The sequence below is a fragment of the Herpailurus yagouaroundi genome, unplaced genomic scaffold, assembly GCF_014898765.1.
Source record: "Herpailurus yagouaroundi ecotype Mexico unplaced genomic scaffold, PumYag 100, whole genome shotgun sequence".
NCBI classification, from domain to species: domain Eukaryota; kingdom Metazoa; phylum Chordata; class Mammalia; order Carnivora; family Felidae; genus Herpailurus; species Herpailurus yagouaroundi.
In genome coordinates, this window is record NW_024412391.1 from 52,523,169 (window position 1) to 52,545,884 (window position 22,716).

Here is a 22,716-nt window from a genome sequence, read left to right on the forward strand (position 1 = left end):
AACGATCTAGAATACAACACTAGAAAGAGGAAAGAAACTGGAAAATAGGAAAGAAAATTAGAGAAAATGATTCACAACAAATGTCTTAAGTTTAGTACAAAATCGGAACAGGTTTTGAGTTTACCTCACTAGGATGCTGTGCAGGAAAATGTCTTTAAAAAAAAAATCTCCAGAATGAACTACATTTATAAATTATTGATAATTGTAAAGAGACTTGCCAGAAGTGCATGAATTGTAGTTCTTGGCTTTTGCTTTCTGTTTGGTGGGAGAGATATTAATTGAAATACAATTGAATAGTGAAAGCTAGTATCAAAGGTTGTTATTTTATTTCTGTTACTTTTCTTTTAATTAAATATGTAGAGAATAATGTTACATTATGAGGCGGTAGTGTGGTGTCATACTAAGAATGGGTACAAGCTCTTGAGGAAGTGAGTCGAAGTAGGTAGGTATCACTGTGTGGCTAGTAGTGTCATCATAAACTTATAATGTGAATGTGAGTCCAGAGGATGGGAGTCTTTTATCCTTTGGTGACATCCTTTTGTCTCAGTCTGTCATTTCAAATTCTTCTTCACTTCATGTTCTTTTGTTTGTTTTTGTTCTTCATCTTCCTCTTCTGTGTGTGTTTTGCTCCTCTTCATTTTGTTTGAAATGACTAGTATATGCTGACTATGACCCATATGCTGTGGCAGGCGTTTGTAATGATCATGGCAAGACGTATGCGTTATACGCCATCACTGTTCACCGGCGTGGTCTTAACAGCGAGGAGATGTGGAAAACCTATCGCCGTTACAGCGACTTTCACGACTTCCACATGAGGATCACTGAACAGGTAATCCTCCACTGAACGTACATTTTCGAGTTTGTGCATTTTTTGTTGTTTCCTGATTTGATGTTTGATTCTAAATAGCTCTGTGGATGCTAAGATAATGAGCAGAGCCAAAGGAAGTAAGGTAAGAATTTTTGTATAGTCAGCATAATGTTAGAATGATTAGGAGCATTTAACCAGTAAATCAATCTTTAACCAGTTATAACCATTGTAGACTAGTGACAAAATATCAGTGGTCTGCTTTGGAAAATTATAATGAATGTATCTTTCTGACTTTGTGTGTGTGTGTGTGTGTGTGTGTGTGTGTGTGTGTGTGTGTGTCTCTTGTGCTTTGCAAGAGGTATTTGGGATTTGGGTTTGGTTTAAGACATGGAGGAGTATCACTGTAGGGCATTTTGTGTTTTTATTTTGGACAATATAATCCAGAGTTATAGTTATTTTAAATAGTATCCTTACCCAATAGTATAACAGTTAAATCCTTGGTCTATTAAGTTGTTTTAAGAACCACAACCTAAATTAAGTTTAACATTAGCCAGTTAATGTTTTAATTCTTACTAAATACATCCCTCTTGTTTTATAGAAGTATGTGGATGCTTAAAGACAACAAATGTAAATGAATTATTTCTCTATTTTACTTTTTATTAAATACTTTTATCCTTAACTTAAAAAAAATAGATCATCATCACATGAATTGGAATATGTGATCTATGAAATGTAACTTTTGAGAATCTATAATTTCATTCAAAGTTTTTAAACTATACATGCTGGTTTTAAACCAGTAAAAATACTGATAATTGTGACATCTGAATGGACAGAAGCTTTGAAATGACATTGTATTATTTGAGTAATCAGAAAATATCTTTTTTCAGTTAAGATAATGGAAAAAATATGGTCAGCACCATGATCATTTCATTAAAATACTCTGTGAATAGAGTGAGATAAACAATTAATAGCTTAAAAGTGATTAAAACCAGATTAGGGTTGACTCCAGAAGCCCATATGAAAAATACTATTTTAAATTATATTCATAAGGAAATTAACAACTTTGGACATGTCTGTTCTTCTGTTTTCGTTGTCTTGGTTTGTTTCTTCAGCTTAGATTGATTTTTTTGCAGAGGTGAAAGAATTTTCTGTCCCACATTGATGAAATAATTGCTTTAATTTTATAAATATTACCTATATTAGAGTCTAAAATCCCACAGCTTATATTATCTTTCTTCCCATCCTCATATATCAAGCAAACCTGATAAATTTTAAAATAATTTGAATTGCTAAGTAGTTTTATTTACTTGGAAATCAATGGGAATTTGGAATAATGTGAAATTTTCTTTGTTTGAATAGTGTTAACTTTTTACTATTAAGAGGAATAATAACTGCATAATTTAAATATTCTAGGCAAGGACTGTAAATATCATGTTTATGTTTACATATTGACAATTATAAGTGAAGAACATACTTAAAAAAAAAAAAAAAACCTTTATTAATAGAACAGTCCATACAGAAATTTCCTTTTACAATACAGCAAAAATTAAATGAAATTAATAAAGTGAATTCATTTTTATTTTTTTATTACTTTTTTTTTTAAACATTTATTTATTTGAGAGACAGAGCACAAATGGGGAAGGGGCAGAGAGAGAAGAAGACAGAATCTGAAGCAGGCTCCAGGCTGTTAGCTGTCAGCACAGAGCCTGATGCGGGGCTTGAATCCACACACTGTGAGATCATGACCTGAGCCAAAGTCGGTTAACAACTGAGCTACCCAGGTGCCCCAAGAGAAGTCATTTTTAAAAGGGCTCAGTGCAGGCAAAGTGCATGTGTTTTGACTTTGTGTTTCTTATCAAGTCACAGTAGTGTATGATTACTTAGATTGCTCACAAGCTTAAGAATTTAAAAACAAAGCTTCTAAGTGAAAATGTAGCTTTAAGGAAAATGCTAAACATTTGTAAATAAGACCCAGGCTATTCGCCTTTTAGCTCTGCCTTATCCATATTTTTAAACTCAAATCTCTCATAAAACAGCAGAAGAAAAATGCAGTGATTCATAGTAATTCATCAGTTGGTAACAGTACAACCAATTGACACAAATAAATTTTAACTCCGTAGAGCTCTTCAAGTGTTAACATTATTTTAAAACAGGTTTTGTTTTCTTAACTTTGTGATGTAAGCTTTTCCAGTCTAAATATACTATCATTTTCTTTAAGGATGTTTTTAGGCTCATTGGATGTTTTATTGATAAAGATTTATAAAATTGAAAGAAAATAATTAATATTAAATATCACGTTATTTTAGAAATGGCCTGAACTACACATTTATTTATTCAGTACATATATATATATATATATATATATATATATATATCTACTGAGTATATATATATATATATATATATATATATATATACTGTGTGCCTGGTACTGTTCTCAGTGCTCAGAATACAACAGTGAACAAGACAGACCTAGTCTTTGCCTCTGGGAGCCTACATTCTAGTAGACACTGTGCAATTGTATTATATTGAGTGAATTGTATATTAGCACAGATAAAATACTAGTGATTTAAAAAATATTAAGTATGCTTTAAGGTAACTGAGTAAAAGTATTATGTGCTTGGATATAAACAAATTTTGAATCCTTGTAATGTTTAAAAAAATATTTTAAAAATATTTAAAAAATAATGGGGGGCACCTGGCTGGCTCAGTCATTAAGTGACCAACTTCAGCTCAGGTCATGATCTCACCATTCATGGGTTTGAGCCTCATGTCAGCCTCTGTGCTGACAGCTCAGAGCTTGGAACCTGCTTCAGATTCTGTGTCTCCCTCTCTCTCTGCTGCTTTCCCATTCACACTCTGTCTCTCAAAGATAAATATTAAAAAAAAAAATACATTCATGAATTTTTGCAGAGAGAATTATATTACCTTTCAGGGAATGGGCTCCCTTTATCTTGTATTTAAATATAATCTTTAAAATACCACAATTATAGTAAGTTTAATTAGAGTATAAAATTTCCCCATTTTTCTTTTTATAATAGCAATATTTGAGAAAACTATGAGTCCTATATGCTTCTGTTCTAGACAGTTTAAAAAGGAGTTTGATAATCTAGGCTTTAAGAAAATAACTATTTTTGTGGCATTTAATTTATTTCTTTTTATTAACAACATTTAATAATTTAAAGTTTCTGAAATTAAAAAAAATTCTTTTTAATGTTTATTTTTGAGAGAGAGAGAGAGCAAGTAGAGGAGGGGCAGAGAGAGAGGGAGACACAGAATCTGAAGCAGGCTCCAGACTCAGCTGTCAGCACAGAGCTCGACGTGATGCTTGAACTCACAAACCACAAGGTCATAACCTGAGCTGAAGTCAGACACTTAACCAACTGAGCCTCTCAGGCACCCCCAAAATAAATTGTTGTTTTATTGCATACTGTTATATTCCCTTGATGTATTAATTTGCCAGGGCTATCATAACAAAATACCACAGACTGAGTGGCTTAAACAATAAAAATAATTTTCTTGCAGTTCTGGAGGTTAGAAGTCCAACATCAAGGTGTTGGTAAATTTGTTTTTTCCTGAAATATCTCTCCTTGGCTGTCAAATGGATGCCTTTCTTAATATGGCCTCACATGGCCTTTTCTGTGTGTGCTCACGTCCCTGGTGTCTCTTTTCTCTTTGCGTGTTCAGATTTCCTCCCCTTATAATGATACCAGTCAGATTAGATTACACCCACCCTGAGGGCTTTGTTTTACTTAATTACCTCTCTGAAGTCCCTGTCTGCAAATATAACCCCATTCTGAAGTACTAGGGGTTAAAGATTCAACATCTGAACTTGGGAGCGCAGTACACTTCACCCATAACGTACTTGTAATACTAGAATAAAGTATGTATTCTGTAAAATTAAATCAGTAGTTTAGGAGAGGTGGGTGGCCAGCATGGCTGAGACGTAGGGGAATCTGTACTTCCCACGTCTCTCAAACAAAGAAGGGCTGAAGCCAAAGGACTTTGAACCCCAAGAGTCTGGGAGGAAAAGAAACTAAGTTTACCAGGGAGAAACCAGGACAACCTGAGGGGCCATAGGGCTATTTCAAGGAAAAAATTAAACCACACCTGGTGGAGGGTCCAAAACATCATTACGAGTAGGGAAATAAAATAACCAAAGTCACAACAACAGAGAGAAAGTAACACTCTCCACAAAACACCACCTGAAGGGCCAGACCCTGGACAGTGTATGACCCCCTTTAACATAGCAGTGATCGCAGATGTAGAGCACACATGACAAGCTTTTAAAATTCATAAGGGACAGAAAACTAGCCAAAAGAATGCAATGGAAGAATTCTCATCAAATTCCAGGAAGAAATGACAGCTAAAAAATTGATCAAAACAGATACAAGCAGCATAACTGAACAAGAATTTAGGAATCTGTTGCCACAGAGATCAAGAGTCATCATGAATTAAAAAAGTGCTATAAATGAGGTGCAAAATAAAATGGAGGTGGCCACAGTGTGAACTGAAGAGACAGAGGGGAGAATAGGTGAATTAGAAGATAAAATTATGGAAAAAGAGAAAAAAATCCAGAATCACGAGGGGAGAATTAGAGAACTAAGTGATTCAATGAAACGGAACAATGACCGTATCATAGGAATTCCAGAAGAAGAGAGAGAAAGGGGCTGAAGGTGTACTTGAACAAATCATAAATGAGAATGTCCCAATGTGGGGAAGGAAACAGGCATTGAAATCCAAGAGGCACAGAGAACTCCCTTCAGACGTAACTTGAATCAATCTTCACCACATATCATAGGGAAACTGGCAAAATACAAGGATAAAGAGAGGATTCTGATAAACAGGCCTTAACATACAAGGGTAGACACATAAGGGTAGTAGCAGACCTATCCACTGAAAGTTGGCAGACCAGAAAGGAGTGGCAGGAAATTTTCAGTGTGATGAACAGGAAAAATATGCAGCCAAGAATCTTTTGTCCAGCAAGCCTGTCATTCAGAATAGAAGGAGAGAAAGATTTTCCCAAACAAAAACTGAAAGAATTCATCACCAATAAACCAGCCGTACAAGAGATCCTAAGGGGGATTCTGTGAGTGAAATGTTGCAAGGACCACAAAGTACCAGAGACATCACTACAAGCATGAAACCTGCAGATAACACAATGACTCTAAACCCGTATCTTTAAATAATAACACTGAATGTAAGTGTAGTAAATGCTGCAATCAAAAGACATAGCGTATCAGAATGGATAAAGAAACAAGACACATCTATTTGCTGTCTACAAGAGACTCATTTTAGGTCTGAGGACACCTTCAGATTGAAAGTGAGGGGATGGAGAGTTATCTATCATCCTAGCGAAAATCGAAAGAAAGCTGGCGTAGCCATACTTATATCAGACAAACTGGACTTTAAAAAAGGTTGTAACAAGAGGTGAAGGGCATTATATAATAATTACTGGGTCTATCCATCAGGAAGAGCTAACAATTATAAATGTCTATGCACCGAATTCAGGAGCACCCAAATATGTAAAACAATTAATCACAAACATAAGCAACCTTATTGATAAGAATGTGGTAATTGCATGGGACTTTAATACTCCACTTACAGCACTGGACAGATCATCTAGACAGAGAATCTGTAAAGAAACGGTGGCCCTGAACGATACATTGGACCAGATGGACTTGACAGATATATTTAGAACTCTATATCCCAAAGCAGCAGAATATACTTTCTTCTCGAGTGCACATGGCACATTCTCCAAGACAGACCACATAATGGGTCACAAAACAGCCCTCAGTAAATATAAAAGAATTGAGATCATACCATGTGCACTTTGAGATCTCAATGCTAGGAAACTTGAAATCAACCCGAGGAAAAAGTCTGGAAAACCTACAGAAGCATGGAGGTTAAAGAACATTCTGCTAAAGAATGAATAGGTCAACCAGGCAATTAGAGAAGAAATTAAAAAATATATGGAAACAAATGCAAATGAAAATATAACAATCCAAACCCTTTTGGATGCAGCAAAAGCAGTCCTAAGAGGAAAATACATTGCAATCCAGGCCCATCTTGAGAAATAAGAAAGATCCCAAATACAGAATCTATCAGCACACCTAAAGGAACTAGAAGCAGAACAACAAAGACACCCCAAACCTAGCAGAAGAAGAGAAATAATAAAGATCAGAGCAGAAATGAACAATATAGAATCACAAAAACAAAACAAAACAGTAGAACAGATCAATTAAACCAAGCGTTGGTTTTTTGAAAAGATAAACACAATAAACCTCTAGCCAGGCTTTGCAAAAAGAAAAGAGAGAGGACCCAAATAGATAAAATCACAATTGAAAATGGATTTATTACAACCAATCCCTTAGAAATACAAGCAATTACCAAGGAATACTATGAAAAATTATATGCCAACAAACTGGACAACCTGGAAGAAATTGGACAAATTCCTAAACACCCATACAGTACCAAAACTCAAACAGGAAGAAATAGAAAATTTGAACAGGCCCATACCTAGTGAAGAAATTGAATCACTTATCAAAAATCTCCCAACAAATAAGAGTCCTGGACCAGATGACTTCCCAGGGGAATTCTACCAGACATTTAAAGCAGAGTTAATATCAATCCTTCTCAAGCTGTTCCAAAAAATAGAAATGGAAGGAAAGCTTCCTGACTCATTCTATGAAGCCAGCATTACTTTGATTCCCAAACTAGACAGAGACCCCATAAAAAAGGAGACCTACAGGCCAATATCCCTGATGAATATGGATGCAAAGATTCTCAACAAGATACTAGCAAATCGAATTCGACAGCATATAAAAAGAATTACTCACCATGATCAAGTGGGATTCATTCCTGGGCTGCAGGGCTGGTTCAACATTCGCAAATCAATCAATGTGATACATCACATTAATGAAAGAAAAGAACCATATCATTCTGTCAATAGATGCAAAGAAGTATTTGACAAAATACAGCATCCTTTCTTGATAAAAACCGTCAAGAAAGTCGGGATAGAAACATCATAAAAGCCATTTATGCTGGGGCGCCTGGGTGGCTCGGTTGGGCGACCGACTTCGGCTTAGGTCACGATCTTGCAGTCTGTGAGTTCAAGTCCCATGTTGGGCTCTGTGCTGACAGCTCAGAGCCTGGAGCCTGCTTCAGATTCTGTGTCTCCCCCTCTCTCTACCCCTCCCCTGCTCATGCTCTGTGTCTCTCAATAATGAATAAATGTTAAAGAAAAATTTAAAAAAGCCATTTATGAAAAGCCCATAGCTAGTATCATCCTCAGTGGGGGAAACTGAGAGCTTTCCCCTGAGATCAGGAACGTGACAGGGATGTCCACTCTCACCACAGTTGTTTAACATAGTGTTGGAAGTCCTAACATCAACAATCAGACAACAAAATGAAAAGGCATCAAAATTGGGAAAGATGAAGTCAAACTTTTCACCTTTCGCAGACAACATGATACTCTATGTGGAAAACCCGACAGATTCCACCAAAAGTCTGCTAGAACTGATAACATGAATTCAGCAAAGTCTCAGGGTACAAAATCAGTGTACAGAAATTGGTTGCATTTTTATACACCAATAATTAAGCAACAGAAAGAGAAATAAAGACACTGATCCCATTGACAGTTGCACCAAGAACCATAGAATACCTTGGAATAAACCTAACCAAAGATGTAAAAGATCTGTATGCTGAAAACTATAGAAAGCTTATGAAGGAAATTGAAGAAGACACCAAGAAATGGGAAAACATTCCATCCTCATGGATTGGAAGAATAAATATTGTTAAAATGTCAATACTACCCAAAGCAATCTACACATTCAGTGCAATCCCAATCAAAATTGCACCAGCATTCTTTTCAGCTAGAACAAACAATCCTAAAATTTGTATGGATCCGCAAAAGACCCCAAATAGACAAAGTAATATTGAAGAGGAAAACCAAAGCAGGAGGCATCACAATCCCAGACTTTAGCCTCTACGACAAAGCTGTTATCATCAAGACCATATAGTATTGGCACAAAAACAGACACATAGACCAATGGAATAGAATAGAGACTCCAGAATTGGACCCACAAATGTATGGCTAACTAATCTTTGACAAAGCAGCAAAGAGTGTCCAATGGAAAAAAGACAGCCTCTTTAGCAAATAGTGCTGGGAGAACTGGACAGCAACATGGAGAAGAATGAAACTAGACCACTTCCTTGCACCATACACAAAAATAAACTGAAAATGGATAAAGGACCTAAATGTGAGACAGGAAACCATCAAAACCCTAGAGGAGAAAGCAGGAAAAATCCTCTTTTACCTTAGCCACAGCAGGTTCTTACTTGAGACATCTCCAAAGGTAAGCGAATTAAAAGCAAAAATGAACTGTTGGGACCTCATGACGATAAAAAGCTTCTGCACTGCAAGAGAAACAATCAACAAAACTAAAAGGCAACTGACAGAATGGGAAAAGATATTTGCAAATGACATACTGGATAAAGGGCTGGTATCCAAAATCTATAAAGAACTCACCAAACTCCACACCCAAAAAACAAATAATCCAGTAAAGAAATGGGCAGAAGACATGAATAGAGTCTTTTCCAAAGAAGACATCCAGATGGTCAACAGACACATGAAAAGTTGCTCAACGTCACTCCTCATCAGGGAAATACAAATCAAAACCACACTGAGATACCACCTCACACCAGTCAGAGTGGCTAAAATGAACAAATCAGGAGACTATAGATGCTGGCGAGTATGTGGAGAAATGGGAACCCTCTTGCACTGTTGGTGGGAATGCAAACTGGTGTAGCCACTCTGGAGAACAGTGTGGAGTTTCCTCAAAAAATTAAAAATAGATCTACCCTATGACCCAGCAATAGCACTGCTAGGAATTTACCCAAGGGATACAGGAGTGCTGATGCATAGGGACACATATACCCCAATGTTTATAGCAGCACTTTCAACAATAGCTAAATTAGAGAAAGAGCCTAAATGTCCATCAGCTGACAAACAGATAAAGAAGATGTGGTTTATATGTATAATGGAATACTATGTGGCAATGAGAAAGAATGAAATATGGCCTTTTGTAGCAATGTGGGTGGAACTGGAGAGTGTTATCCTAAGTGAAATAAATCACGCAGAGAAAGATGCCATATGTTTTCACTCATAGGTGGATCTGGAGACACTGAACAGAAGACCATGGGGGAGCGGAAGGGGGAAAAAAAGTTACAGAGAGGGAGGGAGGCAAACCATAAGAGACTCTTGGATACTGAGAACAAACTGAGGATTGCTGAGAGGTTGGGGGAGAGGGGAAAGTGGGTGATGGGCATTGAGGAGGGAACTTGTTGGGCTGAGCACTGGGTGTTATACGGAAACCAATTTGACAATAAATTATATTAAAAATAAATCAGTAGTTTAGGATAATGTAGATAAGTAATATTCTGGAAAGTTAAATATTTTTAGGACACCTTGAAAAAATTTATTTCCATAAGGTATGATTTAAAAAAAAAAAATCTTAAAACCAGGAGCTCTCCACTGGACATTTGATCTAATGAGGACCTATTTTAATACTGTTGTGGCCAAACAAATTTATGAATATCACTCTAGCATAACATTTTCCCTGTAAATTGCATGTTTCCTTTTTTTGTTTTTGTTGTTGTTGTTGATTTTTTTTTGTGGGGGGGGTTGCCTTTGTTGAGGCAAAAGAGTTGCCTTTACCTTTCATGTATAACATACAATGAACTTATTCACATTATAGTGTCAAGCAACTATCTGATTTGCCATTCCATTTTAAAATTTATCAGAATGGGGTACTTGAGTGACTCAGTCGGTTGAGGCTGATCATCTGACTTTAGCTCAAGTCATGAACTCGCAGCTCGTGGGTTCGAGCCCTGCATATACTCACTGCTGTCAGCCTGTCAGCGCAGAGCCTGCTTTGAATCCTCTGTTCCCCTTTCTTTGCCCCTCCCCCACTTGCACTACCAAAAATAAATAAATATTGAAAAATAAAATAAATTATCTGAATCTTTCAGTTTGGAGATATAAGTCATCCTGCATCTTTTCATTTGCTCTTTAACATCTGCACCAGGAATGAATTTTCTCTATAGATCCATTATTGTTGATGTTTTTAAACAAAGAATGGTTTTAGAAAGTTTGTTTCACTTCAGGACATGTATCACATGGGAAAGACACTAAGATTGCTTGAAATTTCAATTACTAGACTGCTGGCCAGGCTTAGTCACTAGCTAAATGACTTTGCTCTTACACTCTGTTAGCCCCTGGTAGAGTTAAAATTTGTGCTTTAGCAAGGCACAGCAGAGTACTGTATATGTGGATCTTTGAAGGTGTGCCTAAATGTTAAGTCTATAAATGCTAGACTTAGAGCGTGTATACTTTGTGTTTGTGGCCTTATAAAGATAAGATACATATTAATGGCCCTTAGACTTTTTCTTAGTAATCTGTGAGTTCATTTCTCATGTGTTTGGTGGGGAAGAAGTATCAGTGTTACACTATAATTGTTTATATACAGAGTTGTAGTATAATTGTAATCTGTATTTTGAAATTACCTTTTGTTTTTAATAGCTATTACAATGATTAACTGATTTAAAGTCATTAATAGTAAAAAAGATTTGTTAGATTTCTTAAAGAGCCATAAACTCATGGATCTTTGATCATTAAAAATATATTTGCTATTACTTTATTCGTAAGTCAAAATGTTAAAGAAAACACTTTTTTTTTAAATTTTTTTTTCAACGTTTATTTATTTTTGGGACAGAGAGAGACAGAGCATGAACAGGGGAGAGGCAGAGAGAGAGGGAGACACATAATCGGAAACAGGCTCCAGGCTCTGAGCCACCAGGCCAGAGCCTGACGCGGGGCTCGAACTCACGGACCGCAAGATCGTGACCTGGCTGAAGTCGGACGCTTAACCGACTGCGCCACCCAGGCGCCCCAGAAAACACTTTTAAAACCTTTTAGTATTGATAATTCTGTTCAAAATCAGGAGTTTTAAAATGAAATCCCATGTGGACATCACCCATCTTTATTAGTTATTCATGTTTGTCATTCTTAATTGAAAATACTCCTTTATTAATAAATAACATTACTACTGTGTTTTGGACATATTTTCTTATTTTTGCTTAGTATAATGCATTGCAAAATAATCTGTTAAAGATGCTTTTTATAAATAGAGGATTGTTATTTGGAAAATACTTTTTCAAAAATACTATAAAACTAAAATTATTGAATGTATTTTATCTTCTAGTTTGAAAATCTGTCAAGCATATTGAAGCTTCCTGGTAAAAAGACGTTTAATAATATGGATAGAGATTTTTTAGAAAAGAGAAAAAAGGATCTAAATGCATATTTGCAGGTAAGTCCTTGTTTATTATTACTCATGGATTTTTATTTTGATATAGCGTATAGATAGAGTAGATTTTTCTTTATTAAGTAATGTTTTAGTATAATAGTGGAATAGAATACCACCTTTGAGTAGCATGTCCAATGTGACATGCAGTCTGCGCAGTAATTTATCAACATTATTTCTCTGTTTATTGATGAAGAAGTTTTCTGGACACTGAGTGATCGGGATTTTGTGTGTTCAGGGTTAGATGCATACACCTATCTTTTCTACATTACTGTAAAGTCTAGGTGTTTGATGGTACACCAAACAGTTTAATGTTTCCAATTCAGTGGATAGTAGCTCTTCAAGGTGTATCCAAAGCTAGCAGATTTTCATTCCTGATAAATGCTTCCTATGGTCCATAATGAGTCTAAGGCTTCTGAAATTATAGGATAGTTCAAGGGAGGAATAGATTCAAGGGACTGTTTCTGACATGTAGTATCTTAGATTTATAGATTTCTGTCATGAAACAACAAAATTTGTCTCACAGGTTACTGCATGAGCTGTTAGGACTCCCAGAAGTAACTTTGTTTTAGACATGGGTACCCAGATGCCAGATATAATAATGATATTACATTATAGTTCTTTATTCCAATGAATAATTTGCAAAGGTTTACTAGTAGACCCAGCCTCAGCCCAGGTATATAATGTTCTATTATTTAGATCCCCACTCCATCCTCTAGAACAAGGGTCAGCAAATGGCAGACTGCAGACCAAATCTAGCTCACCACATGTTTTATTAAGTTTTATTAGAACACGGCCATCCATTTAGTTTATTATCGTCTGTTACTGCTTTTACATTACTACAGCAGAGTTGAGTAGTTTCAGCAAACACAGTGGGCCACAAAACCTGAAATAATTACTATATGAACCTTTATGAAAGGTTTACTGACCCTGCCTTAGTATTTAGTGAAACTTAGCTAATGCTATACTGGATATTTTGTTGGGAAAGTTTCTCTCTCTCTTACACATTTATAAAAGCATTTATAAGTTCGATTTGGTTTATTTATAACCATAATTGTAATTCCATGGCATTATTATTTCCTGAAAGTATAGTAAAAACATATAATCTCTTATATTTACCTTTGTCTTCTGACTTAAAACTGAACGTTGGAAATGATTGGTATGACTCTTGTCAAACATTTTGATTTTTTTAATGTACTAGCTTTAATTGCGTAAAAATCTATATCAATTATTAGATATAGAAGATAACTACCTTCTTCCAAGTCTGGCTCCTTAAATGAATCTTTTAAAAGTGGCTGTACCGTATATATTGCATCTAATGAACTCAATGTATGTCAAAACCTTCCACTGAAGGAACTAAGTAGTAGGTTATGTCATTAACAGTTGTGAAGGCTGTATTTTGTTTTCGTGCTTCTTTATGATGCTTCAGAGTTTTTATTTGGATTATTTTATGTACTTTCTATTAATATTAACATTAGAATTAGAATGTGAATAACATAATAGTTTACTGTTGTGGATCTTTATAGTATAAACTGTAAAGCCTGAAAATGGACACTGGAGTCTCCCCTTATCCATGGTTTTGCTTTCTGTGGTTTGTTATCTATGGCCAGCTGTGGTCTAGAAGTAGAGATCGTCCTTCTGATGAATTGTCAGAAGGTCATTAGTAGCCTGATACTATGTCACACGCATATTGTCATTCACTTCACCTCATCTAATCGTGTAGGCATTTTATCATCTCTTACCATCACAAAAAGGATGGGGACAGTAAGATATTTTGAGAGACCACATTCACACAACTTTTGTTAGAGTTTATTAGAATTGTTCTATTTTTAGCTGTTGGTAATATCTTACTGTGCCTGATTTATAAGTTAAACTTTATCACAGGTATGGAGAGGGAGGACTACTGTGGTAAATCCATTTGGACAGCTTTGACATTAGATGCACTGAAAGTCAAAAATAGCACAATGAGAAAAATATGCACCAAACTGTTAATGATAATAGAATTATTGATGACTTTATTTATAAACTGTATAATTGTGTTTTTTAAAGCACAGAATTAAAATTCTGTATATTCTTAACTTTCTAACAGATAAAATTATAGACAGGAGTAAATTTCCAGTACCATATCAATATAAGATACCATTTTTTTCCTGTTAGTTACTACTAACTCCTGAAATGATGAAAGCATCCCCAGCTTTGGCTCATTATGTGTATGATTTCCTTGAGAACAAAGCCTACAGTAAAGGGAAAGGGGATTTTGCTCGCAAGGTAAGCAGACTGTTACACTGGTTTTCTTTATAGGTCCGTTTTCATACTTTCTTTTTAAATAAAACAAAATAAATTTGTATATGTATGTTTTAAAACCAGAAAATTTTCTTCAATACTTCGTGGCATGTTTATCTTCTATGCATTAGTAAACTTACTATTGATAGGTATTCCTAATAAGTATAAACTCCTGTTTTTACATGTAGATTAAAGTCTAACAGGAGCTTGAAAAAAGAAAAAAAGATTTTTTGAAATAATGCAATAAGGAAGGTTTACCTGAGATAGGTCACAAGCTTTTCAATAACTTGAGAAGGAACTTTTACTGGGAGGAAAATGTCTTATACGTGGAATAAGGGTAAGAAAAAATGTTAAACAGTTTATGTTCCCGAACGTATTTATGTCCCTTGAGTGAAAACTTTATTATTTTAAATGCCTTTCAAAGAATATGAGCCGTACACTTGGAATTAGATGATAGGTTAAGACAATAAATGACTACTGAAATTGGACAAGATAGTTTAGAGGTGAGAATACAGACTTTGGAATTAGTCTTTGGTTTAACTCCTTACTCTGCCATTTAGTAGCTATGACTTGCAATATGTTACTTCACCTTTTGGTCCTTTAGTTTTATCAAGTAATGAAGATGTTCTCATTTTGAAGCGTTGTACGAATCAAATGTGATACTCCATGTGTTATAGCACCTGGTACATCAGTAACCTCGGAATGAATGTTGGTTCTTAGTAGTAGTAGTGGCAGTAATAACAGGAGAAGTCACAGCACTTGGGAAAGATGGGTGAATAATGTGCAGGAATTCTATATACTCTTGCAACTTTTCAGAAATCTCAGATTATTTCAAAATGAAAAAAAAAACAAAACCCACAACCTCCCTGCCACTCCTTCCCCCCACCCCCACCGAAAAGACTTTTTTTTTTTTTAGAAGATGAAGAAATTGGTACAAAATAAGTAAAAATTAAGCATCAGAACTTTTATGATTACTCTAGGGCGTTGGGTCTTCACGTCCAAGTGGATGTTAAGATTTTTAAGTGGAGTGTTATAATAACAAGCTCCATATTATGTACCTTACAATGTCAGAAGGAGGGGATGTGGTGGGATTGTCTTTGTATTTCATGATTGACATGATTGAGTGGAAACTTCAACTCTGAATAGTTTTATTGTCAGTAGAGATTCCTTCTGGTGTTCCATCTTTTTGATGTTTACCTTATATGCTCTCTTAAGATTGTATCAATTTTAAGATAAACTAATGAATTGATGACAGCTTTTTTTTGAGATAAAAGAAACATTACATCAGATCTACCCAATTCTTTAAAAAATTTTTTTTTTAATTTTATTTTTAAGAGAGAATGAGACAGGGGTGCCTGGGTGGCTCAGTCAGTTGAGCGGCCGACTTCAGCTCAGGTCATGATCTCACGGTCCGTGGGTTCGAGCCCCGCGTCGGGCTCTGTGCTGACAGCTTGGAGCCTGGAGCCTGTTTCGGATTCTGTGTCTCCCTCTCTCTGACCCTCCCCCGTTCATGCTCTGTCTCTCTCTGTCTCAAAAATAAATAAACGTTAAAAAAAAAAAAGAGAGAGAATGAGACAGAGACAGAGACTGAGTGCGAGCAGGGGATGGGCAGAGAGAGAGGGAGACAAAGAATCTGAGTCTCCAGGCTCTGTCAGCAGAGAGCCAGACGTGGGGCTCGATCCCACAGACCGTGAGATCATGACCTGAACTGAAGTGAGACACTCACCCGACTGAGCCCCCCAGGCTCCCCTACCCAATTCTTTTTTATCAACCATAGTAGCGTCTGTGTGTGTGTGTGTGTGTGTGTGTGTGTGTGTGTGTGTGTGTGTGTTTGTGTAAAGCACATATATGTTGTATATCCAAACAGCTATGTGTCACTTTTTAAAAATATTACTACTGGAGTTTAAAGATCCTTCCAAATTATTTCTGGAAATCCTTAGTAACATACATTTTTGATAAATCATGTTGGTAATTACCAAGTTCATCTTGACCTCTTTTATATTGGCAAAATAATCTTATGCATGTCAAGAATTAGAGGTTTTTCAGCTACATATCCTTTTTGGCTAAATTATAATTTAATATTTTTTCCTTTATTATATTTTACTGGACATTAAATAGCTATTAGAGAAAATCATCTGCAAGCATTTTATCCGTGGCTCTCAGAGCTTGAGAAATAATACATTATAACACATTAACTTCGTCACACAATTTGTCTAGCCTTGCAAGACATGCAGGCGATTCATAGGAAGAGATAAGTAACAGTCTTCCTTTATGCACACAGTTATCTTTCTTCCAGTTTATTTTATTTTATTTTTTATTTGTATGTTATTTATTTATTTATTTATTTATTTATTTATTTATTTATTTATTTATAACATTTATTTATTGTTGAGAGACAGAGAGAGAGTGTGAGCAGGGGAGGGCAGAGAGAGAGGGAGACACAGAATCTGAAGCAGTTTCCAGGCTCCGAGCTGTCAGCACAGAGCCTGATGTAGGGCTCAAACCCATAAACCACGAGATCATGACCTGAGCGGAAGTTGAACACTTAACCGACTGAGCCACCCAGGCGCCCCTATTTTTATTTTAGAAAGAGATAGCATGAGCCACGGAGAGGGGAGAATCTCAAGCAGGCTCCATGCTCGGTGCAGAACCTGACACAAAGCTTAATCCCACAACCCTGAGATCACAACCCAAGCTGAAATCAAGAGTCAGATGCTCAACCGACTGAGCCACCCAAGCACCCCTCTATCCAGTTTTACATCATGGTATGAGGCATTTTAAGCTATAGTTAGGGATCTAAATTTAAGTTAAAATTAATTTGTGTTGTTACTGATACACATATCTGAAGTGATAATGAATAGGCAACATTTTTGGTAAGTCAGGCTACGTGTACATTTACGATGGCAATCCATAATTCACTCCTCTGCTTGGTAATTTACACATTTGTTTGTTTGTTTTAAGCATGTTTTAAGAGATATCCTGTTTTTGGAAACCTTGTCATAAGTGATGGACTCTGTTTTTATGCTTCTAAAATTCTGTTTTTTTCAGGATTAGACATCAGAATCATTTGTGGAGGTTTTTCCATCCCCCTAGTTTATCCATTCCGCACCCCCAACACAGATGCTTGGACTTTACCCTCAGAAATTAAAAATCAAAAAGGAAGAAGGATAGAAAAATAAATGGATTCTGTAGGTCAAGGATGGTGCACAGGCAACTATTTATAATTATTAACTAACTCATGATATAGATTTAGGTTCTGTTACTTTAAAAGAGTATCAGTGGTAGTTTAGTGTTAAGATAGCATGAGGCTACATATATAAGAACACACAATTTTACACACAAGGGCACATGTACAGAGTGAGTTTCATCTTTTTATCCGTTTTACCTCTGTATCTGTGTACCAGTGGTAGTGTTTTTCAAATCCTTCTTCATCTTTGATTTTTGTCCTTTGGTTCTTCTCTGACTTGTTCTTTTGTGACAGTGTCCCTCCTGAATGTTGCATATTCCATCAAGCATATCTGTAGCGCTATCGGCTCAGTTTAATCCAAGGACTAACTAAAAACTCCCAGTTATTTTACAGTTCTCTTGAAATTCACTTTTTGCTGTTGTTTATTAATAGTACTTATTTTATCTTTTCTAGTTTTTCTTAATGAAAAAATCATGAAAACATTAGAGTAAAGGAATTTTGTCTTCTTGAACTCATCTCTTAACATTGTGCTGTGTTCCTGAAGCAATGGAGTTCGTTTTTTTTTTTTTTTCTTTTTCTTTTTTCTTTTTCTTTTTTTTTCAGGGAACATAATTTGTTTCTGCAATAGTTTTCATGTGACTCACATTTTCTGGAAAATATTCTTTAGTTTTTTGTATGACTTTGGTTTTCTGTCCCTTTTTTCTTTTTTGTTTCTATTAAAAATCTCAGTACCATATGTAGGCTATTTTGATTTCTAGATATTTCTCCCTTTCTTAATTGAAATTATCTAACATTTGTATAATCAGAATGTCAATTTTAATGCTTCCTAGCCCTCTGGAGATTATTCCTTTTTATGTTCCTCATCACATTTTCTTTTATACTTCTATTCTGTCTTACTAAAGGATTCCATATTCCCTGTATAGATTTAAACAGCATGTAATGTAATCTAAAAAAAAGATCTTAGTTGTTAATTACTTGAGCTTTCTGCTTATTTTATCTAATTGTTTATTTTTCAGTGTTTCCTCAAAATGTCTATGTTATTGTTGCCTTGAATTGTAGCAGAAGTACATTGTGGCTAATTCCATTTGCGTTAATTTCTCTTTGGGAAAAAAATTTTTTTTTTCAGGATTTCCTTAATAAGGCAGCCAAACTTAGTATCTCTAACAGTGTATTTTATTTTTATATAAGCGAAAGCTTATATTTTCTAGCAATAGCCTCATCACCCCCAAGCTTTTAATCATATTTGTGTGTGAAAATACAGCTTTAAGACCATACATTTTGAAGACAACAGTTCTGTATTTTTAAAATATAATGAGATATTATAGACTAGAAAATGATTGCATTCTTCTTGTGTATTGATTCTGTTTTTCCCACGCTTCTCAGTTAAGTAACAAATCTGATAAAATGAAGTCATGGTATGATATCTTTTCCCCTTAGATGGACACTTTTGTAAATCCACTTCGAAATTCTATGAGGAATGTTTCAAATGCAGTTAAATCCCTCCCTGATAGCTTGGCAGAGGGAATGACTAAAATGTCAGACAACATGGGCAAAATGTCAGAAAGATTAGGCCAAGACATAAAGCAATCATTTTTCAAGGTAAGAAGATGTTTTCAGTAATACCTACAGCAAACTATTTTTAAGTTAACTAAGATTTATTGAGCTCCTGCTTAGATTTACCTTATTTCTTTTCAGAAGTCCACAGTCTTCTAGACATACAGTCTTATAAATAATAAAAAAAACTAAAGAGAATAAATTCTTATCAGAAATGGATACTCTATAATCCAGTCATTCCTCAAGCTCTGCTGTGGTAGAATTGTAAAAGCCAGTAATGTTAACATTATTTATTCTGTTATATTCTATTATGCCGTTTTTATTTTATGATGCTATTAAATTCTAAAACAAAGCAAGTAAGCGCTATTGTGCAAATTAGCTATGTTAGTATTCATCAGGAAACATAAAGCCTAATTTCTCCTGATTCACATGATCAAGTGGCTAGATCAGAGGGAGGAAAAGTCTCACAGTCATCTATCTCTGAGGCTATACCTTATTTTTATATACCAGTGAGTGGTATTAGAAGAGTTTCCTAGGAAACTTTTTCATTACATTAGCAAATACAGGTAGCAGACCAAATAGGTTGTTATTTTCTCATTTATACTTTTTATAATTTTGACCTACTTGTTTAAGGTTATGATCAAGACTATAAAAGAAAGGATGTAACTATTAGTTTTCTATTTGTTAGATCATGTATCAGATCTAACTAATATCTATCATATATATATGTATGTATGTATATTTAAATAACAGAAATTCATTAAGAGACAACTCCTAAAATAATGTGTATCTCAATCCATACTTTTCTATTTATTCTCATACTTTCTCTGATGCTTTATCTTTGTTTCTAATCATGGGAACATAATGCTAACACTGAAAATGAGGATTTTCCAGTGCCAGTCTTGCTGATAACTACCCATATGACTTTGTACAGAACTCACTGAGCTTTTCCAGGTCCCTTTTCCTTACTAGTAACATGAAGGGGTTATAGGTAATCTTGATGATTCCTGTCATGCTGACAAATGATAATTTGTCCATTTTCCCCATAACTTATGTTATCTAACAACAAGTTAATTCATTTTTTAAGCTTGTTAATATACTGTTAAGCTCCCTATAGTAAAAGAAAGAAGATTGGAATTTTGTTCCCTGGCTGTGCTACGAACATTTGGTTTTTAAATCATTTAACCTTTCTTAGCTTTAATTTCTTCTAAAAAGTATAGGATTTGACTAAATAATCTCCCCTTCCAACTCAAAAGTCCATTTTTTCTTTTAAAGGAAAAAATGTCTTTTGGTAAAGAAGTAATCACACTTTAACATTTGGTTTCTAATTGTAGATTGTTAATACTTTTTAATACTATGTAAATTTTGCTTATGTATTGTCCCCAAAATAAAATTAAACACTATTATTATGCTTAGTGCTCATTTTGATTGATTATTGTATTGTGTTCTTTCACTGTCTTCTTTAGTGTGTTTACTTTGTTGTTTTTTGTTTTTGTTTTTGTTTTTAAACGTTAGGTGCCTCCTTTAATTCCGAAGACTGATTCAGATCCTGAACATTGTCGGGTCTCAGCTCAACTTGATGATACTGTGAGTTAATTTTGTTTTTGGTAGTACTCAACTGTAATTGAAATCATACTTGGCAAATCTTTTTAACTTTTTAACAAAGTATAATATGTATACCTATCAGTAATGTGTATATATTATATGTGTTAAGTTTGATGAATTCTTACAAACTGAACATGTCCATGTAATCACTCTAAACAAGAAACAGAATGTTAATACCCCAGAAAGCCCCTAATGCTCTCTTCCTGTCACTATCCTCTCCCCACCAAGGATAATCACTATCCTGACTTCTACCCTGCTTTTATACTTTATATAAATGAAACAGTAAGGTATGTACTCCTTTAAGTCTGGCTTATTTTGCTCAACATTGTGATATTCTTCCATGTTGTTTTGTGTGATTGTAGTTTCTTCATTCTTGTCGACCTACAGTATTCCATTTTGTTAATATAGTATAATTTATTTGTTGTATTATGAGTAGTACTCCTATGGACACTCTTGTACATGTCATTTGATTAAAAAATTAAGTATACATTTCTGTTGGGTCTATACCCAGGAATGGAATTGCTTGGTTAGAGGGTATTCATAAATTCAGTTTTAATAGATACTGTCAAATAGTTTTCCACAGTGTTCGTGCTGCTTACACTGCTACCAGCAATGCATGAGAATTTCAATGCTCCATAGCCTGCCAACAGTCAATATGTTATGTCTTTTAAATTTTAGCCACTCGGGTTGTATCTCATGTGGGTTTCCATTTCTCTGATGACTGTTGAAATGTTGAACCTTTTTGCATATGTTTATTGGCCATTTGGGTGTCTTGTCTTGTGTGTCTAGCTCTTTCCTCTGTTTTTCTGTTGGCTTGGCTGTCTTTGTCTTTTTGATTAACAAGAGTGCTTTATATAATCTGAATAGTGGTTCTTTGTTAGGTATAAGTATTTGTGTATTGTGAATATCTTTTGATTTGTGTCCTGTTGTGTAATGTATATATATAATCTGTGCCTACTAAAGGTCACAGAGATCACCTATGATTTTCTTTAAAAATATTTTTTTATTTTATCATTCAAAAATTTAGATTCCCCATTCATCTAGGATTGATTTTTGTGTATGGAAAGAGGGTAGGGGTCCAGTTGACCCAAGCACCATTTACTGAGAAGGCCCTCTTTTCCCATGTGTCCTATATTTCTCCCTTGTGACAAATCAGATTATCATATATGTTTGAGTCTGGGCTTTGTATTCTGTTTTCTTAGGCAGATTTATTTTCAAGTTATAATTACCTCCCTTCAGTTTCACATTGAAATTCTTATAGTAAACTGTATTAAAGATAATCTATTATTTGCTTTTTAAAATTCATTTTAGAATGTTTTGTTATGATTTATGCTGGTATAATATCCAAAACATCATACTTTCTGTTAGAGGTTTTTACAATTTAGGTATTTATTAGAATTACCATGTTGTTCCAAACTCGTGAGTATACTTGATCAGAGACTAGAGCAATATTTATTTTACCTCAGGAGTGAAATTGGTCTCTTTCCCCACCAGCCATGCCCCTCACCAACCTCAGCCACCCCTTGTTTGGTTTAGCTATGAGTTTTCAACATGTGAAAGGAAAGGTGCACTAAGAAAATGTTGACAGCATGACAGTGAAAAATATATAACTCGTGGAATTTCCTAAAGATTTAAGTTACAACATGGATGAGGAAATAATTAGAGTATGTTGAGATGAAAGTATTATAAAATTACTGGCATTTATATGCAGTTTTATTATAGTTCTAAATCTTTGCTTTGTATGTATTTTTGGAATCAAAACGTTCTAGTTGCATTTACTTTTTACCTTTTTTTAAACTTTTTTAAACTTTTTTCTAGTTGTCTTTGCTTTTACCTTTATTTTTATACCATTAATTGCATATTCCCATAATAAAAGTGTACAGATTTTTACTTGTTAAAAGTTAAAATTTTAG

The 22,716-nt window shown here is 34.8% G+C and overlaps 1 protein-coding gene across 2 annotated transcripts in view; it reads left to right on the top strand.

Moving 5' to 3' along the window:
• Positions 1–22,716, top strand: part of SNX13 (sorting nexin 13) — a 136,634-nt gene that overhangs the window by 104,621 nt on the left and 9,297 nt on the right. For both annotated transcript variants that reach the window (XM_040472506.1, XM_040472507.1), the window contains 5 exons: positions 690–829; positions 12,073–12,180; positions 14,332–14,442; positions 19,082–19,243; positions 20,714–20,785. In XM_040472506.1, coding sequence (XP_040328440.1) covers positions 690–829; positions 12,073–12,180; positions 14,332–14,442; positions 19,082–19,243; positions 20,714–20,785 — 593 coding nt within the window. The remainder of the gene's footprint in view (positions 1–689; positions 830–12,072; positions 12,181–14,331; positions 14,443–19,081; positions 19,244–20,713; positions 20,786–22,716) is intronic.